This window comes from Onychostoma macrolepis, chromosome 01, assembly GCF_012432095.1.
Source record: "Onychostoma macrolepis isolate SWU-2019 chromosome 01, ASM1243209v1, whole genome shotgun sequence".
Taxonomy (NCBI): Eukaryota; Metazoa; Chordata; class Actinopteri; order Cypriniformes; family Cyprinidae; genus Onychostoma; species Onychostoma macrolepis.
The window spans coordinates 32,555,125-32,579,612 of NC_081155.1; the positions used below are offsets into that span (position 1 = coordinate 32,555,125).

At 38.2% G+C, this 24,488-nt stretch overlaps 1 protein-coding gene across 2 annotated transcripts in view; it reads right to left on the bottom strand.

Moving 5' to 3' along the window:
• Positions 1–1,634: 1,634 nt before the first annotated feature.
• The window catches only part of spock3 (SPARC (osteonectin), cwcv and kazal like domains proteoglycan 3), a 37,111-nt gene continuing 14,257 nt past the window's right edge, over positions 1,635–24,488 (bottom strand). For both annotated transcript variants that reach the window (XM_058784397.1, XM_058784388.1), the window contains 8 exons: positions 23,681–23,789; positions 16,515–16,620; positions 16,234–16,333; positions 8,748–8,861; positions 8,410–8,631; positions 7,139–7,201; positions 5,210–5,347; positions 1,635–3,032 (listed from right to left, as the gene is read on the bottom strand). In XM_058784397.1, coding sequence (XP_058640380.1) covers positions 2,887–3,032; positions 5,210–5,347; positions 7,139–7,201; positions 8,410–8,631; positions 8,748–8,861; positions 16,234–16,333; positions 16,515–16,620; positions 23,681–23,789 — 998 coding nt within the window. In that variant the 3' untranslated portion in view covers positions 1,635–2,886. The remainder of the gene's footprint in view (positions 3,033–5,209; positions 5,348–7,138; positions 7,202–8,409; positions 8,632–8,747; positions 8,862–16,233; positions 16,334–16,514; positions 16,621–23,680; positions 23,790–24,488) is intronic.

The following is a 24,488-nucleotide window of genomic DNA, read 5'->3' on the forward strand; positions in this document are numbered from 1 at the left end:
ATCTTAAGAATCTTATAATGTAGCACACCTCAAATAGAGAAATTTTCTACCCATTTTTGTAGTTTTTAATAAAAGCTTGGTTAACTGTGATGCCACATAAACCATGTAAATGGATGAACATTGTTTAATGTATTATATGTAATTTACTGTAAAATACTGTCAAAGTTTGCAGTATACAAACTATGGATTACCGTATAATTTACAGTAAACAAAAACAATAAAATTACATTTCCATTTCCAGTCTCTGTGTGACATATTTTATTATTTTTTCTTTAAATAGTTTTATATATAGTCATGTTTTATGAACTGATTCTTCTTGATTCTTCTGTTGTACCACCTGTTTTATTATGGTGGCTATTAGTGCATTTTAAAGTAGAAAGCACATCTATCTATCTATCTATCTATATATCTATCTATCATTTTAACTTTTTTTTAAACAGTATAGACAATTGTACTTTAGGGTTTGACTAGAAAAAATAATGGCATGCGGTGGGTGAGTAATCAGATTAGAGTGCGTAGACAGATTTATCCATTTTGAGGTGGACTATTTCCTGTACTATACTATATATAATCTAAATGTCTTAAAGATTGTTTCCTGAATTTAGGTTGCTCCTCAAAAGAGAATTCTGAACTGCAATGAAAAATTCATTTAGATCGTGTGTGTTCATGTGTGTGTTCCAGGAAAATTAAATAGGTCTTCATTCAGCTAAAGCTAGAATAAACCTTGTTTTATTTGTATTTTTAAGAGGCTAAGGGTCAATGCTGTATGTGTTGTGAGTCTTGATGTTGTTTTGTATTTGCACTTCTAATTTGGTTGATTATGTAAAGAGAATTTCAATCTGAAGCCTCTGTCTCTGCGAGATTGAGGAAAACTGATCTGGTAATCTTGAAAACATGATGAAACCAGTGATCACTGTCACCTATAAAAACAGATTGTGTTCTGTTTTTAAGAACTGCTTGCAAATCTTATGTCATAGAAATTCAATCTTTTATTGCTTCTTTGTGTATTTGTGTACATTTAGTACTATTGCCTCTCTTCGCATTCAAACCTAACTACATTTGCATTCTGGATCCTTTGTGTTTGTGTGTGTGTGGGACTTCAATCCAAAGCCAGCAGTAGTGTGATTTTCTATGACAGGAAGAGGAAAAGCTGTTGAATGAAAACACTTTCTGTTTATCCAGTTGGTTCCTTTTAGACAGATGTGGACAGACACGGACTAATGCACACACTCACACAGCCTTACGTTACACACATGCATAGTACAATTTAATATGTGTTCTAGTAGTTTCCAAGCCATTAATTTCTCTTTTTAATTGAATTTTGAAGAGATTAAATTACAAAAATACATTAGAACTACAGTGTAATCTTGAACCAGAGACACACATACACACATTAGTTGACAGGCACATGCTTGTGTTTTAATGATTAAACAAGTGTTCAACCTCACAGATGCCCCAGTTTACTTGCGTGTGTGTGTGTTTGAGTCTCTGTGTGTACAGATGAGAAATTGTGGTATATAAAATATTAAAATTGCATTTATACATAATGCAGCACTAACCAGACCAGACACACAGGATTTCTCTTTCTCCTTCTCTGACACACTTGCACACGCACAGAATTACTGTACAAAAACTCTGTTTTGGTCTGTGTAACTTTATTTGAGCAAATTATACTGTATGTATACTGTAAAAAACAAACAAACCAAAATGTGTTATCTCTATGACAACAGCTGGACAACACTGATAAAGGTGGTTCCTTTAACCTCTGAAACGGATTATCATAAACTCGTTCGACCAAATAACTTTTTTATTTCATTTTTTTCAGAAAACACCACAATGTCCATAGAAGGAAATTTATATTTTCATATGCACATCATGAAAACAAATCTGACAGAAAATGCAAAAGCACTGAGAGGGACGAGGAGAATAAGTGACAGCAGCAGCATCTATCATATGATTTGTCGTCTACAGTAACATATGCAAACTAACTAATCATTTTCACTTTCTCCTACAGACCAAAACAACAGAGAACGTGACGCAAAAACCTCGTATGGCAGTCAAGTTCTACATTCTAACACTAAATATCTTCTCTCTTTATCCCCAGACCTCTTTTCCACCGCTCCTCCATGTTGCATCAAAGGCACCTCACGCCCAAGGACTGCCAAAGTGTTTACAAGATAAGTGTGTGCGAGTGTGTGTTTAAGCCTCTGCAAATAGCATGACTCTGTCCTCTTCTAACATCAACTGCAGTCACATATATTTTATTGTGTGGTCACTCCAGGCCGGGTCTCAATAATTCCACCTTTACATATCAAACACTGATACATTTTGCTAGTTTATCTGTAATTTTAAGTATTCATTCTGCTGATGAAATCAAAAATCAATGTAGGTATGTCATTCATGGTGAACCGTTATGAGACGTGTGAATATGGATGTTAACTCCTCATGGCATGACTGTAAAATCACATCCTATCAGGTGCAAAGAGTTCCAGAGCGAATTGCTCACGAAATCATGACGTCAGGTGTGTTGGCATGTATTTGTATGTATATTTGTGTGCATGTTTATAAGTGCAAACATTTAACCCTCAATAATCTCTCGTCACACCCGCTTACGAATTCCTGAACTTCTAGGTCTGTCAATATATGTATTCACTTTGGATGAATATAAGAAAAGTAATAAAAATCAAATGTGGTTATTGAATATTGATATTAATGTTGTACAAATGTTATACGGCACAGGGGTAGATGAACCCTTTAGTAATGTTAGTACTGCACTCTGCCGAGATCACCTAGAAACGTGCTTTAAGACCAAATGAAAGTCTGTTATTTATTTGGTTCCTTGTTTTTCAATATTTTAAAATAATAAAAAAGACAGGGGAAAATGGATTATGACAGGTACCCATACTCATCATCAATTTGTTCATATTCATCATCATCATCTCCCATCTCCTCTTCATCATTTACAATATCACCATCTTCATCGTCTGAGAGCAGAGAGTCACCGCTGCCAAAATCTCCGGAAGACTCCACGGCTGTAAGGAAAAACAGTAGCTGTTTTCATTTCTTGACTTCTAGCTGTTAAAATTAACACATTTCATTAATGTTTTTCTTGAGTTGAAAGTTTTGGAATGAGTAAGTTTAAAAAAATATATATATATATATATATATATAAAGATTTCTATATTAAATGTTCTTTCTATTCATCAAAGAGTCCTGAAAAATAACGACTTGTCTTGTTTTTTTCTTTTTTTCCCTCCCTCTCTCTCTTTCTTTTGACTAGACTCTTTAAAGTAAAATATCAAATCAGAATATGTGACTCTGTACTAGGGTTGTGGCGGTGAGGAAATTTTTCCACCGGTTACATCGGTAATACCGGTATCACCGTGGCGGGGGCGGGGTCGTTTAAATTTTCCCTCTTCTCCGAGCTTGTAAAAGCTCCGTGCACATTTTACTTTCACTTTCAAATTTGCGGCAATTTGGTGTCAAGAAGTTGTTTGTTTTTAGTTCCTTTGAGTTTTCCCACTTTCCTTTGCTTAAATAGCTTGTAAAAGCACCGTGCGCATTTTACTGTCACTTTTAAATTAGCGGCAATTCGGCATCAACAACAAAACAACACCGTAGAACGTAGCCTATAACTTTTATTAACAAAACGAATAAAAATACACCATGCTATATGCCTAATATAAAATAATAAATAACTTTTAAATAGGTAGCCTATACAAAACTGAAAATCAGTAAAGACTGAGGAACAAATAGCCTATATTTGTAGTGTAGAACGCTTATTAGCGAAACGATTAAGAAAGTTTGGAGGCACAGACTGCATACACCTTGATGTAAAATAATGGGAAAAAATCAGGCTACAGTTTAAATAAAATAAAAATCAGCAAATACTGTGGAACCAATGAGAAACGAATGTAAAACCCCCCAAAAAAACACTTCCAATATCACAGTATAGGCTAAACGGCAGGTCAACAGGCTTTTCAAAATCCAAAATATTTTCAAAACAGGCGCTTTTACATTTAGTTTTGAAACTCTTCTGCCATCGTCTTGTCTGTCTCACCTCACTCTTCTCGACTCTCTCACCTCACGTGATAAATGAAATCTGATCTGTGATGCGCGACTGTCGTTCGTTCGATGTGTTGCATTGAGCAGCCGCGTTCAGTTCTAATTGTTGTGTCTGTTCTCTAAACTGAACTAAATGATTTTTATTACTATTAAAAAAATCTAAATGATGGTGAAGGGACAGTGCCGTGGTGGGCAAGTGACTAACTGGTGTTGCGACTTAACACCGGTATCACCGTCAACACCGTCTATCACAGCAAGCCTACTCTGGGCCACAAAACCAGGATAGGACAATATTTGGTCGAGATATAACTATTTGAAAATCTGGAATCTGAGGGTGCAAAAAAAAAAAATCATTACAATTTTAAACTATTATTTTAAATAGTAATAATATTTCACAATATTACGGTTTTACTGGATGGTGAGCATAAGAGACTTCATTCATAAACATTTTAAAACTCTTACTAACCCCAAACGTTTGAATGGTAGTATAGTACTAATGACAAATGGTTTCATAAGAATTTAACCAGTAATTTGTTACAGTATATTTGGTAGCATATTTTCTTTTTAACTTTTATGGAATGTGCACATAAGACCCCTCCAAACTCATGCATCAAAGCATGTTCTCATACACAGTGTATTGTAGATTATTTTTAAGCATAATGTACTGTGTTTGGGCTCATTTTATTCAAAGGACACCTTCACACAAGCCGTTGTGCCACATCTCGCAGTTTTCTTTTTTTTCAGCATCTCATGCCATGAACACCACTTTAAAAAATGTGTCATGTTAAAAACAGTGAGATGTGGCACAATTTTTTATTGGACACAATAATTAATTGAAGTGATTTCACAAATATTTGCAGTAAAGTACCTGCAGTACTTTAAATATACACTACTTTTATATTGTAAATTCCAGATTGTATGATATATATATTTTTTTAAATTGAGATCTATTTTGTATGAACTTTATAATTTATTAGCTAATTAATTTGCCATAGTTGGAAGGATTAAAATGCGAAATGTAAAATGATCAGTTATCACATCAGCCTAGAAGTCATTGAATCCCTACATTGTACAAATTAAAAGCATTACTTATTTTAATTTTTTCCAAAATATCTGAGGTGTCAAATGATGTACCCCCTCTTACCACAGTCAGTAGGGCCGTGGGTACGAGACCCAGCAATCTCGTTTCCATAGCGGTCCACACACCAGCACTGACCACTGCTGCCATGACACTGGTGAGGCCTATAGAAGCCATCCTCATCGCAGGAGGGGATGTACGGACCTACACACACACACACACACATTAGCATCAGTCCTAATGTCAGGAAACATTACATCACAGGCAAGATTATACACAGCCACCGAGTGTGTCTCACAGCCACACTCACACAGATAGGGAGATGATATATTCAATGTCAAAGAACATAACTGTCACCACTGAGAGCTTGCTCTCTCTCTCTCTCCGTGTCTCTCACGCGCATTCATTGCATTTCAACTTCCCAGAATCATCATAGTCAAGCTTTTTTTTTTTTATCTTTCTCTCTTTTTTGTCTTTTTATAATTCAGTGCCGGAAGCCACAGAGCCGTCACTGTGCGTTCCACTCAGGGGAGAAACAGCAGTTAAAAATATCCTTCTTTTCATGTCCAATTTCCCCTCATCTCATTCCCCTGCTCAAATTAAACACGCGACCTTCAGAGAGAGGGAAAGAAATTCTGAGTGATTTCTTGCTTTAATAGAATTAATGTTGGCTTCCCTCTGTTTGACACCTTGGTTGTACTGTAACTGTGTTTAGGTTGTGATGACATTGAGATGGTTATTAAATGCTAGTGCTTTCTATATGAACATGGTGTAAAATGCTTTGGGAAAATACTGGTAACATTGCCAAACTGGAGGCTCACAAAGTATTATGATTTAGGATGTTTGAGTAACATAACAGATTTTTTTAGTTTGTAATGTTACTGCATTTTGTGTGTCAGTAAGGTATATTAGATTGTGTAGTCTAGTCAGGTGTAAATGAGAATGTATAGTAGTGTTATATTCCATCTCTGCTGTATGTATGTCTGCATTATCATGTATGCACTATGTCCTTATTTTCTCCTGCACTGGAAGCTCCAGCCATCAAGTCAAATTCTTTGTGTGTGTGTGTAACACAATTCTTTCTATTTGGTTCATTTTTTTCAAAATTTATGTTTCAAGCATATTTTAAAGAATATGCTGTAGGCAACTAACTTGATTTTTAATGAAATACAGTAGCTCTTTTTTATTGCATTAATTAGCTCATATAGATAATAAGAATGCCCAATAAATCCCTGCATATAAATAGGACTACTTAGCATATATTCAATGTGATTTCAGGTAACATTTTTGAATGTTTTTGAAAGAAGTCTCTTATGCTCACCAAGGCTGTATTTATTTCATCAAAATACAGTAAAACAAACAGTAACATTGTTAAATATTTTCACAGTTTAAAACCATTTTCTATTTTAAAATGAAATGTATTCCTATGATGACAAAGCTGAACTTTTCAGCAGCCATTACTCCAGTTTTCAGTGTTATACTGTATGATTCTTCAGAAATCATTCTAATATGCCGATTTGGTGCTTAAGTAACATTTCTTATCAATGTTAAAAACAGTTGTGCAGCTTATTTTTGTGGAAATGTAAATATTTTTTTTTCCAGGATTCTTTTCAAAATATATGAAGTTCGAAAGAACAGTATTTATTTAAAATTGAAAAACATGTTAAATGTAAATTTTGTAAAAATTGTTATTTATAAAAAATTTTTACAGTTACTTATGATCAATTTAATGCATCCTTGCTGAATAAAAGTATAGATTTATTTATTTTTTATTTTTTTTATTTTATTTTTTTTAAGTCTTACTGACCCCAAAAGTGTATATTTAAAAGAATTGTACTTAAGATGGATTTACTTAGATTTAAGATGGCTGTTGGCAGATTTTGGAACTGGGACAAGGATAACTCCATTAAACATGATCTTGCATTACAAACAAGGACCACTTTGCCTGTGAGAAAATTACATGCATAAACAAAACACACAAGAGAATGAACTTACCCAGTAATTTCTTCCCAGCTTGCTGTTTGTGGATGATGGTGATCTCTGACTGGCAGGGAGCCTCTGAAACACATTGATTTCAGATCAGCGAGAAAGATACCTCCACCATTATTCCTCTGGTAGAGAGATTTTAACTGCAGGCATTATGTCATTTAGTAAATAAATATCTCAGAACTAGATTATCTCACAATGCTGCATAATTTCTAGAATGCCTTTCTGTTGTAACGGTTAATGATGTTCTGTCTTAATGTCCTAATTTTCTTTCTCAGATGAACTTACACACCAGGCTGTATGTGCTTTATACAGTGTACGGTAACACTTTACAATAAATTAACATTAAGAAGATTATTTTATTTAAAAATAGTGTTAGTTCAGAACAAATTAATTAATTGACTGGTGAAACATTTTTGTATAATTCTGCTAAACTATATTTGAGCTTTGGCCATACTGGTACTAATTTCATGTTTGTTCAAATCAAGGTCCTGATCTCCCTATCAGGGTTTATTAAGCCTTACGCAACTGTTTTGCAACTTTAATGTATTTAGTCCTATTAGGTAGTGTGCTTGTGCGAAGGTTTCTTAGCTAGTACTACAGTATATGAATAAACCTTTGACTTTGGCTGAGAGAAAGTAGTTCTTTATCTTGAATTTCTTGAAAGCATGTGGAATAGTATGTGTAAATCCCTGTTCGGACAGTAATTGTTTCTCGTGGGGATGAAAGGTATTTTCAGCATTTGCAGGGCCTAGTCTGTGATTTTACAGCCGTCTGAATCCAAAATTTCTGTTTTTCTCACACCATCTACGTAACAATTCCCAGCCGACTTACCTACCGTTTTTGATAAACACCTAGGTCGTGTGGTAATTTAATTGTTGTCTGAATCCACATCTCTGAATTTACAAGAGGGGATCAATTCAAAAGTCATTATGTAAATACTTTTTGACCACTGCCACGCACTGTACAGTAACTGTAACTCCGCTTTATGGTAATTTGCATGCATTTTAAAGACAGTAATTTCCACATTAAAAAAAAATCCCTCCTTTTGAGATAAAATGTAACACAGAAAACCATTTTCCTATTATTAAATTAAATATAAATTTAATAATTGTCCAAGCAATGTAACTGACCATGTAAGGAACACAAACTCACACCTCCACCATGAATTTATCTTCATCTGAACGCATGAATTTTATCACTGAGGAGCCATGCAGATTTATTTTTACAGATGTCAGCCTGAGAAACAATTACTGTCTGAATTGGGCTGAAGTTTATACCTTGGTATCTCTGAAAGCAAGAACACCACTCCTGGCTGGAAATGAGTCTGTCTCTGTCTGGGTCACATGACCTGAGGAAGGCTTTAGTGCACACATCACTCTTCTCTGAGCTCAGGCTGGACAGCTCTGATTGGTCGAGCTGAAGGTCAAAGTTTGTGTCCAGTCTGGAGAACATCCAGCCCAGAGAGTCCTTACAGAGGGGCATCTTACTCATGTCGACCTCTACAAAAACATACAGAGAGGTCGCAGAAAGATCTTTAATTTGACTGATTTCATTATCATGGTTATTAGGTTAGCACTAATATTAGCAGTTCAGATGTGTGTGTGTATGTGCTCACTCTTTTCTGGTTTCTGGAACTTGTATTTCTTGCTGGGATTGCCACTCTCATGAAGAACTGTGATCCACTCTCGTAATCTGCTGACCACTTCAGTCATCTCCACATTACCACATTCTACACAGAAAAACACACAGAACATCCAACAGATAAATTAACCAATCAGACACAGCAGTACAGGTTCAAAATTAAAACTCTCATTCTTTTTTTTTTTTTTCAAAGATAAATCTTTTTTTTGGAATAATGTTTAGGGGCTGTGAGGTTATGCAAAGATATGGGCTCCTGTATCAGTCACTAATCAGTGTGATTTCATTTTTAAAAGACTGATTAGTGATTTCATTTTTCCTGTGAAAGTCTACTCTAACTATAATCTTGAGAAGAAAAAAACCCCTTCACCAATCAGAATACTTCCTGTTAACATGGAAATGGGAATTTTGCCAAAGAAGCTATGCACTGACCACCCACTGCCATATTTTGAAAGACTTAATTGAGTCAAACTGAGTGTGTACAAGAACGAGTACAGATATATTACATTAATTATTTCACAATGCATTTTGTGATTACAGAAGATTCATGACCAGTTTGTTCTACAATAAATACAATAGTTATTAAGAAGAAGAAAAGAAATATAATTTGAGTTCACATCTTTATTTTATGTGATTTTTAGCATTTTAAATCGTTACAATTTGATTTTTAAAATATTAATAATAATATATTAATTTAAATACTTTTAAGTCATTTGGATCTTGGAAGTTTGCTGAGGCCACCTGGTTTAGAACCACTATACTAAATATTCTATACATATTTTAATATTCTGCAATAAACTTAAATATAAACTAAGCAACAACAAAACAATACAAATAAATGTCCTCTCATTTTCAGCTGCTTTTATTTCCAGCATGTTTAAATATTTGTATTAACATAAAAAGTTATAAATAATGAGTCCCTGAACAAAGAGTCAAAATCAAAAGTGACAGTGAGCATCCGTCGCCAGCAGCTGATTTAAGCACAACAGTGTGCATCTCATCCTCATGTACTGCACCAGATTTGCTAGTTTTTTGCCACTGCAAGGATGATCAGCTGTCTTTCTGTCTTCATAGTACTGTCTTAGGTGTCTTACATTATGGACATTGCAGTTTATTGTTTTGGCCAAATCTGCCATCCTCATGCCTCCCTGCCTCAGGACTATGACCTGTTCACACAGGTCATCAGGACATTCTTCTGCTGTTTTTCAAAGTCAGTAGAAAGATTTCTCTACTGTCCTAAGTTATTAAATCTGTGACATTCATTGTCTATTGCTTGTAAACCGTAAGAGTCTTAGGGACTGTTCCACAAGTTCCTGTGCAATAATTATTGTTCAATTGGTTCACTGAGCAAGCATGAAAAAAAAAACATTTTTCAAGCCCTTTCCAATAAGGATCTGTAAAGCTTATTTGGATTTTAGATTATAGAATATTATACAGCATCCTGAAAAAGGAATGAGTATTTTTTTATGATTATACTCAGTGACTTAATATCTAATTATCTATAAATGTATGGTGCCCTCAAAACAGTGTCTTTGATTGCATAATAATGGCAATACATGTCACAGTCAGTCATGCCCCTTTGGCAGCTGTGAAGCATGTTTATCACATTTAACTTGGTCCAGATTTCTTTTTTTAAGGGTTATTGGTTCAGTGCACCTTTATAGCTTCACTGACTGATTTCCAATAAGGTTAGTACACAACAAAACAAATAGAACATAGTTTAGAGGTGTTTTAGACTGTAAATAAATAGTCTTGTTTATGAATTCTGAATTCACTCGTTTTGTTTAATTCAATTCTGAAAGCGTCCAAAATACCAAGGGCATTTCCAGACTTTTAGAGGTCATTTTATTTTACCATTAATTTCTGACCTGTTCAAGTCATTTGCATCGCTTCATGGCTTGAGTAGAATTTAAGCAGGCAGTTTTGTACCCTTATTTGTATTTCATATGCTGTTTAGCTTTGAATCAAAGGAAATGTGATTCATCTTGGAGCTTGCTGATTTGACTCAAGGCTTAGAACTCTTTAGTGAAGAGTCTTTTTTAAAAATGCCAGTGGAATACCAGACATTTATTTAATTTATTTAAATGAATGGGGAAAATTCCCAGGACTGCTGAAAAAGTGTGCGATCATTGTTGGGCTCTATTGACTTTCAAGTATACACTATTCTAGCTTTACTGATAACAGCTAAACTAGTGTTTAGGAATAAATAAAATACCCAGGTTCATTGCTGTTTTTTAATGAAGTGGAGAGCGACTATGTTCGAGAAGGGTCTGGCTGCAGACTTGCACTTGCACTCTCAGACACCTGCACTTCCGCTAGTGACGTCACTTGCGATCTTTTTTATTTTATTCTATTTATTTATTATTTTTGAACTAAATCGCTCAACATTTTACAACAGTAGCCAGGTGGTGAAAACAAGAAAAAAGAAACTAAATTACAATGTCACTTTTAGTCGCGACTTGCACTCTCAGCTACTGCGATGTCACTTGCAATCGACACAAATCGTGCGTGTTGCCAATGGAGACGAGACGCTGTGGTGGTTAAACGATTAAAACTAATTTAGTACCACAATGTACAGGATCTGTAGGAGAAAAAGACAAGACCCACAAATCCATGGCCACAGAACAGCAGAATATGAACGCAATGCGCAAAGTCTCTCGTTAAGCGTTTTCCTCCCGTAGAAAACCACAAACACTTAATATGGCTTTATGCTTTAAGATAAATCAAATTTGATATACAGTTTATTAATATAATGTATTAATATAATCAGGGGTTCAATTGAGATTTAACTCAGCAGTGCAACCTTATACTGTCAATAGATGCATTATCTACAGTAGCTATATCCACTATTCGCCACTTACTCTAAATGCGTTTTGGTGTTTACATAGTTATTTTTGGTTAGTGATGTTTTAATCATGTTACTTGTCTGGCGTTAATGAAGCATTAATGTCGAACCCTGGAGTCGGCCCCGGCCCAATTTAAACCCTGAATATAATGTATATTTATATGTATAGCCTAAGCCTATAGTGTTTTGCTCCCACGCCGCAAAATGCGGCATAATGTGGCATAACGGACTAAGATGAGCCTACTCCTCCTAATTATGAAAATATAGGCTGTAGAGCCCAAAATAAACACAATGCACAAATTTTCGCGCGTGACACGTTTTTCCATATAAACTACAGCCTTTTTTATATCCTGATCTTTATTGTCAATTAAGCTATTACGTGTTTTATTTATATGTTTCTATGGGAGGAAAACGTTTAACATGCAATTTATGGCACTGTGTTCTGGGCTCATCTTGCCTGTAAGCTACTGAGTTGGTTATTTTAATATCACTTCCTAATGCATTTCTTAATGTGCGTTCATATCTGTAGTTTGTGTCAACAATAAGACTTAAGTTACTGAATTTGGTCTTTATCATCTTAGTCCGTTATATGCCACATTATGCCGCGTTTTGCGGTGTGGGAGGAAAACACTACATATAAATATAAATTATATTAATAAACTTTATATCGAATTTGGTCCATAGATAAAGCCATATTAAGTGTTTATGGTTTTCTATGGGAGGAAAACGCTTAACGAGAGACTTTGCGCATTGCGCTCATATTCTGCTGTTCTGTGGCCATGGATTTGTGGGTCTTGTCTTTTTCTCCTACAGATGAGTTGCAGGACCCTGTACGTTGTGGTACTAAATTAGTTTTAATCGTTTAACCACCACAGCGTCTCGTCTCCATTGGCAACACGCACGATTTGTGTCGATTGCAAGTGACGTCGCAGTAGCTGAGAGTGCAAGTCGCGATTGCAAGTGACATTGCAATTTAGTTTATTTTTTCTTGTTTTCACCACCTGGCTACTGTTGTAAAATGTTGAGCGATTTAGTTAAAAAATAATAAATAAATAGAATAAAATAAAATAAAATAAAAAAAATAAAAACGTTTGCAAGTGACGTCACTATCGGAAGCACAGGTGTCTGAGAGTGCAAGTGCAAGTCTGCAGCCAGACCCTATTGGCTATGTTCACCTAACAGCTGACCTTTGTGCCTTTAAGGAAGGTACTTAAGTCCAGTTAACCCTCAGGGTGAGGAGAGCAATCCCTGCTATTATTGTCCTGTAGCCAGTACACCCTGCCTGGTGACGCTCCAGGCTATAAAACCCATAATATTGGATAACATCAGCAATAACTGTGCCTTCCGGGGAAATTTGTACTTATCCAGTGTATAAATAATTTCCAATTTACTTGATTGTTTTTTCTGCATCCAATGTGTTTTGTTTTGATATGTTCAGTAGATTTAACAGTCTGTGTATATTGTTTGGGGATGGTTTGGGGCATTTGATGAATCTAGTTTTGTTGTAAGTAATTAATGAGCGTAACTGATTAAATTCTTGTAGCTAATGCATCATACATCTGTGCTGATTGTTGATAAGATGCAGTAATGGAAGGAAGGAAGGGTCGGGGCTTTGCATTCAGAAGCAGCTACGAGGGCTTATATATTCATGGTCTCTAATTTTGGATTTGTTCTTTTTCAATTCTTATGTGCAATGATGAAATGTTTCTAGAATTCAGCAGAGACACATCGGGCTGTGTTTTCTCTGACATTTAGTATCTGTTTTTTTGAAAATCATATGGTGTTGAGTATATATAATAATGGGATGTGTAGATGTTTTTAGCTTGTCCTTACATTAGCTCTAGATAATTAAGTCTGGGAAAACAGTCAATATGGTTTGATGTCTCTTGACGGCTAAAAACAAGATGACAAATAAAAACCCTTGTGGATATATGTGGTGAGTGGCGCAGGTGTCGCTCATTATCATTAACTCCACCGGCCTCGCTCCGTTCCCACGGCTCTCGGCCCCGCCCCACTCGCCACAATATACAATTAAGATGAGAAACAAAGTAAAGCAGAAAACAGCAATTTGTTACAGTGACTTTACAACAAGTTAGAGGAGTTCTGATAAATGGCACAACCATGGTAAAATCACTGTAACGCACAGCCTTTAGTGGCTTACTTCTTTTATTAAGTCTGCAATAGCAATATGATAAAAGAGGAAAACTTCCAAGAAATGGCTAACTTTAATACTAATAAAATGAATACTGACCTCAAACTTTTGAGCAGTAGTGTCTATATGAAAAGCTTTGATCTTGCTGATATTTGGCAACTGGAAAAACAATATTCATGCTTTTCATCCCTTCAAAAATCTATTGTGACTTCAGTTCCGTGATCTTAAATTTAGTTTGTGTTGCTTTCAGCTCTAAGTTGTCACTGTCAGTCTTTTGATGGTGAATGTGAGTGAATTTCCTCTATAGACCTGAAGCCAAGCAATTGAAGACAGGACTTATGTTCATTGGGATAATGATGAAAACAAACATTACCGTGCTGTCTTTCTCACACGTACAAGCATACACACACCGACACTACCAATCTGGAACAGCAAACATTTAATAAGTTCCTAAGGGATTCAGTAGCTTTGAGATTCTACACAAAATAAGACTAGTTTGGTGTATTGAAATCTCTTTGCTGCTCTCGTTGCAGATGAAAACATGCCAAGTATCCACCCTAAAGTGTACATATCCCTTCCCACAGCTACAGAGATGAAAGATTGGTTTCAGATATAGAATAATTTGTCGGTTCATCAAGTAATGACATAAGATATTCATCATTACCATTTATGAGGGCTTAAGGGAGAAAAAACACATTCATAATAGCACATTGCCATACTACTATATTTGTACTTTATATTGTGTGCAGTGTACACAAAATACAGTACAAATGTGCAAGACAATTTTGTGTACACAGAATACCTACTAAATTTGCCCAAATATGCAGTATACAACAGAGGTGTGATTTTGTAACCGATTTTGAAACCTTTCACTCTTTTTTTTTTTGACTACACTGGCAAGACCTAAGAAATGGATTTACAAGCTGATAACTAAGCAGTATAGCAGTATAGGTTAATCACAATGTCCGGATCTATTTCAAATGCAATTCATGCATACAAGGCCTTGAATACACCTTGTCTAAGATTAAGCATGTTTTTGATTTCTAAGATTAAATATTTAGATTTTTTAATTTTACAATTTCTGGGGCCATAAAGTGTAAAATGTAATAGTGACACAACTGTCCTAATATAAAAATGAAAAAAAAAAGAAGCAACTTTTCCAACATTATTTCATAAAAAAAACAAACAAAAAAAGAAGACTTTTTTTATGACAAGGCAAGCTTTGCTTAGGTAGTAAAATATTGTGTGGTGTGACTCCTTAAAAACATAACAGTGTTTGTAGATGAATAATTTGTGAAATTTGTTAAATGAATGAATGAATGAATACTTTTCCCTTGACAGTAAGAGACTGTTTTGCAAGAAATCTCTTATGGTAAGCAAGGCGGCATTTATTTGATAGAAAAAAAAAAAAAAATATATATATATATATATATATATATATATATATATATATTTTTTTTTTTTCTTCTTCTTTTCTTTCTTTTTCTATCAAATAAATGCCGCCTTGCTTACCATAAGAGATTTCTTGCAAAAACAGTCTCTTACTGTCAAGGGAAAAAGTATTCATTCATTCATTCATTTAACAAATTTCACAAATTATTCATCTACAAACACTGTTATGTTTTTAAGGAGTCTATATATATTATATATATAATATTAATTATTATTAATAGGAATAAAGTACATTTTCTAATATATGATGCCAAAGCTGAATTTTCAGCAGCCACCAGTCTTCAGTGTCACATGAGCTTTCAGAAATCAATCTAATATGCAGATTTGCTGGTCAGAGAACATTTTTATTATTATTAATTTTGAAAACAGTTGTGCTGTCTAATATTTTTGTGTAAACTGAAACATTTTTCAGGTGTTTTGATGAATAAAATGTTCAAAAGAGCATGATTTAAATATTACTTTAAAATACTTTAATTTATTTTTCCTATATACAGTATATATATATATATATATATATATATATATATATATATATATATATATATATAAATTATAAATGACTTTTGGTCACTTTTGCTAAATTTAATGCACCTTACTGACCCCATAGTGTATATTTTAGTATGTGAAAAATTAGAGAAGATGGGGGAAAAAAGATGGAAAAAATGTTATTGCTTTTCACTTGATGGTTACATCACCTGACATTTTTAGAGTTATTTAATTAAAATGTTCCTAAAAATTGGCATAAATGGTTTTTGAAACCATTTGAAACCAGCATGCATATCAAGTATATTTCACATTTGTTTTAAAGTAGAATTTTAAAGCATTTTCATTTTCTTTATTGTGGACACTCTTATTTGTCATTGACCCATATGTTTATCACATTCATAATGCATAATGCATGTTCAGTGTATACAGTACAGTATGCAGTATGCAGTGCACATATTCCTTTCAAAACAAAGGCAGTGTTTGTGTGCAAGTCCTTATGGGTCAACTGCATCAATAAAGTGTGTGTACCTTTCTTCTCTGCTGGATTTCCTGAAGGGCAGGGACACTGTCCTGGACACTTCACAGAAATCTGCTTCCCAGAGATGCAAGCTTGATATTCTAGTTTACACTACAACACACATACACACACACACACACACACACACAAAGCTGAGATTAGATAAGTAAAGTACATTGTCGATCGAGGATTAATCTCTTGGTTGAATACCTCTTTGACACAGCTTTATGAAAAGCAATTCAGACAGTATACACATATAGAAACACACACACAGTGGCAGTTCTCTTGTTACCTTGGTGGAGTAAGTGTGTCCATCTGTTCCACAAACAGGTGAAGGGTGCACAACTGGACATCTTTTGCATTTCAGCAGTGGTGAGTTCATATTCATGTCCTTAAAACTGCACACACAAAGTGAGATTGCCCTTTTAACACAAGTAAAGAACCAAACAATACTGATCTGCAGAAATGCAGTATATATATTTTTTATCTGTCCTCTTCCTATGATCACTGGTTCATGGGTTTTAAAGGGGTCATCTGATGCAATTTCATGTTTTCCTTTGTCTTTGGAGTGTTACAAGCTGTTTGTGCATATATAAGATCTGTAAAGTTGCAAAGATTAAAGTCTCAAACCCAAAGAGATATTCTTTATAAAAGTTAAGACTCTGCCACGCCCCCCTAAAACGGCTCATTCAAACACACCCCCACATGTCTACGTCATGGTGTGGGAAGATTTGCATAACACTGCCCAAACATATACGCAATAAAAGAAGGCGTAACTTTTATTTGCGCTGTAGTATTGTTGTTGCCGCCGCCATGTCGTGGAGATGCTGTGTGCTTTGTTGTGAAAGCAAAAGTACTTTGTTTGGGCTTCCAAATGAGTACACAACTAAAAATCAGTAGTTAAGTTATATTTAGAACACTGTTCCAGAACAGTACAACGCAAATATTTGAGTGCATTTTACGGAGGATTGTTTCCTGACTATAAAGTGGGGCAATTCCAACGTGGCAAGGACAGTCTGGTGCTTCTGAATCACAGCCTTTAAGTACGTTTTGATATTTAAAGAATTTGCTACTGACTATTCAAACGCGAGTTTTGAGCAGTGTAGAGTAGTGCTTGTTTGGCGTTTCTACAATCACAAATGCAGACATGGTGTTATGTTTACACGGCGCAACGCGTAAAAAGACCGTATGAGTCATGATAATCAGTAATTATGTCCTCACTGAATGCAACAAATGCCTCATTTATAATGGGTTTTATTGTTTTAGTCTCGTTGCGCCGGGACACAGCATCACAACATGGTAAGGGGCGTAATATTTCCGTCACACGCTTGAGGTATTCGGTCAATCACAACGCACCGGATAGCTGGCCAATCAGAGCACACCTCGCTTCTCAGAGCGATGAGCTTTGTAAAAATCGATGCATTTCAGAAACTTTTTGTTTTTCAAATCACTTTTCTATTCGATTCCAAACCACTATTTGCCAATCCAAAATTAATTAATGCAATTTGATTCATTACACAGTTTGATTTAACAACAATTTTTGATTCAGCACTAAATGCTTTTATAGCGTACTTTGATGTGTATAACGTCTCGGTTACGTATGTAACCCTCGTTCCCTGAAGAAGGGAACGGAGACGTCACGTCGGATGACCGACGAATTGGGATCTCGCCAGAGAGACCAATCCACTTCGAGTGTAACTAAACGAGCCAATGGACATTGGCATGCGATCATTGCATCCAGCTGCCGCTGATCACAGCGTGAGTATAAGAGGCAGCGGGTGCACCGCATTAATTCATGCTTTCGCTGAGGAGCCGAGCCGGTGACCCGGCCGCTCAGCGGTGGTACAGCAAACTGTGGCGACGGGACGTGACGTCTCCGTTCCCTTCTTCAGGGAACGAGGGTTACATACGTAACCGAGACGTTCCCTTTCAGTCGGTCACTCCGAGTCACGTCGGATGACCGACGAATTGGGATCCCTACCAAAACGCCACAGGAGCTGCCCCTTCCAGTGCCCTGTGTAGACCTCTTGATCCTTCCTATAAGGCAAACGATAGGACCGGGCTCTACACAGAGAAGGTCAACTACTGTTGTTCCTTGGACAACCCAGACAGTAGGACTTGGAAACACTGGGAAGCATGCCCTTCCGTTTGGAAGAGGCACACTGCGGAGTCACCTCCTCCCAGAGGGGGTTAAGTGGCATTTAGACATGTGAAGTAACCCCGTAGGGCCCTATTGCACATGGAAGTCTCTGAGATGGCACAGGCTGCATCACTAGAGATGGCAGAACGTGGTCTGCCAGGGGAAACACGGCTCTAATAAGCATACTGTGGAATACACATATGGGATCCCGGCAGGGTCTCTCATATGGGCACTAGCCTCACATCAGATTTCAAGAATTCATTGGCTGAAAGGCCTGGCGCCGGACGCTCCGCCACGTCCGGACGCCGGAGTGCTGGAGGACTCGACAGGGTTTGCCTGGTTAAGGAACTCTCTGGAGAATTAGGCGAAAGAACGCCGCAAGCCGACTCTGAGCCGGGCCTCTCAATGTCACTACCCGTTTGAGGTGAGAACACAGGAGGAAACCGGTTCGACACGCATGCTATAAAACCTAGCGAACGTGTTAGGAGTCGCCCAACCCGCAGCTCTACAGATGTCTGCTAGCGAGGCACCACGAGCCAGCGCCCAGGACGATGCGACACCCCTAGTGGAGTGAGCACGCAACCTGAGCGGGTAGGGCACACTTTGTGCTTCATAGGCCAAGGTGATGGCATCCACTATCCAGTGGGCCATCCTCTGCTTGAGACAGCCTTCCCTTCTGCTGTCCTCCGTAACAGACAAAGAGCTGTTCTGAGGTCCTGAAGCTCTGAGTTCTATCCACGTACTGTCGCAGTGCGCGTACAGGACAGAGCAAAGCTAGGGCTGGGTCTTCTTCTCCAGGGGCAGCGCTTGCAGGTTCACTACCTGGTCCCTGAAGGGAGTGGTAGGAACCTTGGGCACATAGCCGGGCCGGGGCCTGAGTGTTGCACTGGAGTCAGCCGGCCCAAACTCAAGGCACGATTCGTCGACCGAAAATGCCTGCAGGTCCCCCACCCTCTTGATCGAGGCCAACGCAGTCAGGAGCAGAGTTTTCATAGAGAGAAACTTCAACTCAACTGACTGCAAAGGCTCGAAGGGGGCAGGCCGGTGTAATCTGAACCCGGTGAGTACCGCGTTTCCACGCCCACCTCGGGACTCGGCCATGGAGCCAGTGCTGAAGCGGTCTCATATGGAGCAGACCGAGCGGAACTATCGCCACAGCTGCAGCCATATGGCCCAGGAGCCTCTGAAAGAGTTTCAGTGGGACCGCCGTCCTGCCTGATAAAGTCTTGAGGCAGTTCAGCACCGACTGAGCACGTTCCTGGGTGAGGCGTGCTGTCTGGTTGACCGAATCCAACTCCATGCCGAGAAAATAGATACTCTGCGTTGGCACGAGTTTGCTCTTTTCCCAGTTGACCCGAAGACCCAACTGGCTGAGGTGCCTGAGCACCAGGTCCCTGTGTGCGCACAACTGCTCTCGAGACTATGCAAGTATGAGCCAGTCGTCGAGGTAGTTGAGGATGCGCACACCCGTTCTCTCAGGGAACAAGGGCCGCCTCTGCGACCTTGGTGAAGACGCGAGGCGAAAGGGACAGCCGAAGGGCAGGACCTTGTACTGATATGCCCGACCCTCGAACGCAAATCGCAGGAATGGCCTGTGTCGCGGGAGAATCGAGACATGAAAGTACGCGTCCTTCAGGTCGATCGCTGCAAACCAATCTAGGGGACGGACGCACCCAAAGATGCGTTTCTGCGTCAACATCTTGAACGGCATCTTGTGAAGTGCACGGTTCAAAACTCGCAGATCCAAGATCGGTCGTAACCCACCGCTTTTCTTGGGCACAATGAAGTAAGGGCTGTAAAACCCCGACCTCATATCGGCTGAAGGGACCGGCTCTATCGCGTCCTTCGCCAGCAGGACTGCAATTTCCGCACGCAAGACAGGGGCATCGATGGCCTTGACTGAAGTGAACCGGATGCCCCCGAACCTGGGGGGACGCCGGGCGAACTGAATCGCGTAGCAGAGTCTGATGGTCCGCAGGAGCCACCGAGACGGACTGGGGAGCGCTATCCAGGCTCCGAGAGACCGTGCCAGCGGAACCAACGAGGCCACCGACATACCCGCGGTGGGGCAGCGAGGTGGAACACAGGGAAGCGAGGTGTCTTCACGGGAATCGACCTCTTCTCCCGTGAGACCGCGACCACCGCTGCTGCGCCGTAACGCCCGCACTCGCTCGCTCTTCTCACTCGCAGGATAGGAGAGCAGCAGTGATTCACCGCTGCTCGGCTCGAGCGAAAGGATGAATGTCACGGTGCACCGCTGCCTCTTATACTCACGCTGTGATCAGCGGCAGCTGGATGCAATGATCGCATGCCAATGTCCATTGGCTCGTTTAGTTACACTCGAAGTGGATTGGTCTCTCTGGCGAGATCCCAATTCGTCGGTCATCCGACGTGACTCGGAGTGACCGACTGAAAGGGAACTTTGATGTGTCTAATGTGTAAAATTTGTTCATAGATAATTTTGAAAGTGTGTTTTCCAGACCTTTGCTTTGAATATTATTCTGGACCATAGAGAGCCTTGGAGTCAAAAAAGTTGAGAACCAATGCTCTAATATCACTTTTGGCATTATATAAAGCGTTTTCTCTCTTTAAAAGGTTGATGAACATTTTATTTTATTGTTTAACTATACACATTTATATGATAAGCTGCATTTTATACTTTTCCCTCATGTTCACAACCCTGTATAACAGACTTGTGACCCCTTTTTGCATTGCGTACCATCAATTGAGAATGTAATGGTGTTTTCCCCCCATATTTCTGTTATTTATACTTTTCTTTTTCTATACTTCTCTTCAATATCCCTCTTTGTTTGTGTTTCATTGGGCCATAAAAAAAAAAAAAAAAAAAAAGAAATATTTGTATTATGCTATCACCCCCAATTCACCACCTGATTAGTTTCAAAACAACAATAACTGTTGACAACTGTAGCTTGCGAAATCCAGGTCAGTGTGTGCCTTATTTTCACCTCGGTCACAAACACACACTCTTTCTCTCTATCTCTCAGAAGAACTCATTTCCCAGATTTGGCAGGCAAGTATGCCTAGTTAGTTCCAGTATAGGCTGAACATAGAACAGCCCTTGTTTCCTCTCAAAAACCTTTTCGCCATACTTAACATCAAACATGTGCAGGAAAATGTACCATGTTAAATCAATGTTAAAAATTTCATTCCAAAAATGCTACAGCAAGTCCATAACTGGTGAAAAACTGAAAATGTTTACCTATTTACATACTCCATAACAAAATCAATTAATATTAGCACATTTCTTTTGGAAAACATCTAAATAAAACATCTTTTGGTATTCACATATGTATTTGTTTAGTTTGCAGTGGACTTGGCTTGGAGAAAATATGGAATTATTACAAACAGAAAACTGGACCAGCTGTTAATTTAATATTGGTAGCACAGCCATTGGAGAGTTCCAAAGCCTCTAATGGTATTCAATGTTTTACTGTTTTCAGACTTCTCTAGTGGTATTCAGTAGAAATTAGTTCTGGACACACTGCTTTCCATTCAGTGTTTTGTTTTCAACCATTCCTGTGTGTTTTGTTAAGTGTTGTAGATCACTGACTCATGATGTACGACCGAGACATACAGTGGGGCAAAAAAGTATTTAGTCAGCCACCAATTGTGCAAGTTCTCCCACTTAAAAAGATGAGAGAGGCCTGTAATTTTCATCATAAGTATACCTCAACTATGAGAGACAAAATGAGAAAAAAAAATCCAGAAAATCACATTGTAGGATTTTTAAAGAATTTATTTGCAAATTATGGTGGAAAATAAGTATTTGGTCAATAACAAAATTTCATCTCAATACTTTGTTATATACCCTTTGTTGGCAATGACAGAGGTCAAATATTTTCTGTAAGTCTTCACAAGGTTTTCACACACTGTTGCTGGTATTTTGGCCCATTCCTCCATGCAGATCTCCTCTAGAGCAGTAATGTTTTAGGGCTGTCGCTGGGCAACACGGACTCCAAAGATTTTCGATGGGGTTGAGATCTGGAGACTGGCTAGGCCACTCCAGGACCTTGAAATGCTTCTTACGAAGCCACTCCTTCATTGCCCGGGCGGTGTGTTTGGGATCATTGTCATGCTGAAAGATCCAGCCACGTTTCATCTTCAATGCTCTTGCTGATGGAAGGAGGTTTTCACTCAAAATCTCACGATACATGGCCCCATTCATTCTTTCATTTACACGGATCAGTCGTCCTGGTCCCTTTGCAGAAAAACAGCCCCAAAGCATGATGTTTCCACCCCCATGTTTCACAGTAGGTATGGTGTTCTTTGGATGCAGCATTCTTTCTCCTCCAAACACGACAAGTTGAGTTTTTACCAAAAAGTTCTATTTTGGTTTCATCTGACCATATGACATTCTCCCAATCCTCTTCTGGATCATCCAAATGCTCTCTAGCAAACTTCAGACGGGCCGGACATGTACTGGCTTAAGCAGGGGGACACGTCTGGCACTGCAGGATTTGAGTCCCTGGCGGCACAGTGTGTTACTGATGGTAGCCTTTGTTACTTTGGTCCCAGCTCTCTGCAGGTCATTCACTAGGTCCCCCCGTGTGGTTCTGGGATTTTTGCTCACAGTTCTTGTGATCATTTTGACCCCACGGGGTGAGATCTTGCGTGGAGCCCCAGATCGAGGGAGATTATCAGTGGTCTTGTATGTCTTCCATTTTCTAATAATTGCTCCCACAGTTTCTTCACACCAAGCTGCTTACCTATTGCAGATTCAGACTTCCCAGCCTGGTGCAGGTCTACAATTTTGTTTCTGGTGTCCTTTGACAGCTCTTTGGTCTTGGTCATGGTGGAGTTTGGAGTTGGACTGTTTGAGGTTGTGGACAGGTGTCTTTTATACTGATAACAAGTTCAAACAGATTCCATTAATACAGGTAACGAGTGGAGGACAGAGGAGCCTCTTAAAGAAGTTGTTACAGGTCTGTGAGAGCCAGAAATCTCGCTTGTTTGTAGGTGACCAAATACTTATTTTACCGAGGAATTTACCAATTAATTCTTTAAAAATCCTACAATGTGATTTTCTGAATTTTTTTTCTCATTTTGTCTCTCATAGTTGAGGTATACCTATGATGAAAATTACAGGCCTCTCTCATCTTTTTAAGTGGGAGAACTTGCACAATTGGTGGCTGACTAAATACTTTTTTGCCCCACTGTAGCTGTCTCCAAAATGATTGTAACTTAAGATGTCATGCACAGATTCAAAGCAGCAAGTTTGGCCACACCTGTATGCTGTTTTTACTAATGTTTAAGTAATGAGCAGAAACTCTGAGTCAGATAGAGTGGAGGAAGTTTACCTCATTCTACGTTGACTAACACAGGTGGGTGTTTGGTAATCTTCAGCCACACACACTTTATGGCGGCCACATTTTATCTTGAGGCACGGATCTTTGGCAGGGTCCAGAGCTGAAACATATATAAAAATAAACTTGTATAGCCTATGTATACAAACAATGAAAACAGATAAACACACAGCAAATACTGAATATGTGAATACTGTTATATTTAGTTCACATGGTGAGAACTCAACAAGAATGAACTGTGGACACTGATAGCGCTGTTTACTGCACACAGTCTGTGTTTTTTTAGCACCATATTTACTGGAAATTAACTGGGTTTTGTCAATGAGGCAAAATCTATAATAAGACTAATCTAAATACTATGCTGCACACCGGACATGAAACGCAGTGGCATGCCTCAACTAGGTCATCTCACAGGTATCTCCCACCGGACACAAGGAGACAGTTCAAAACAGTTTATCTAATCCCCAAACAGGCATTCAAGAATGAAAAAAAGTGGCATCAATGAGTTTGAAGCTCAGTGTTTTACAAAAACAGAGCAATCAGAAAGAAAAAGTGTGATCTATATATTATAGCTCTCTAGTCTATTTGAAGCATACAAACTTTATTCAAGCCACAGAAAGACATACATTTTGGTAGAAAAATGCACAATACCTGATCTTCCAGCCTGGGATGAAGTTATTATGTACATTAACAATAATTTGGGACAAATATTATGTAATTTAATGGAAAATTGGCGCTCTGTGGCACAATGCGATGGGAGTCCTCATAGCTAAATGCTGCAGACAGTCAATGAGTGTGCGTA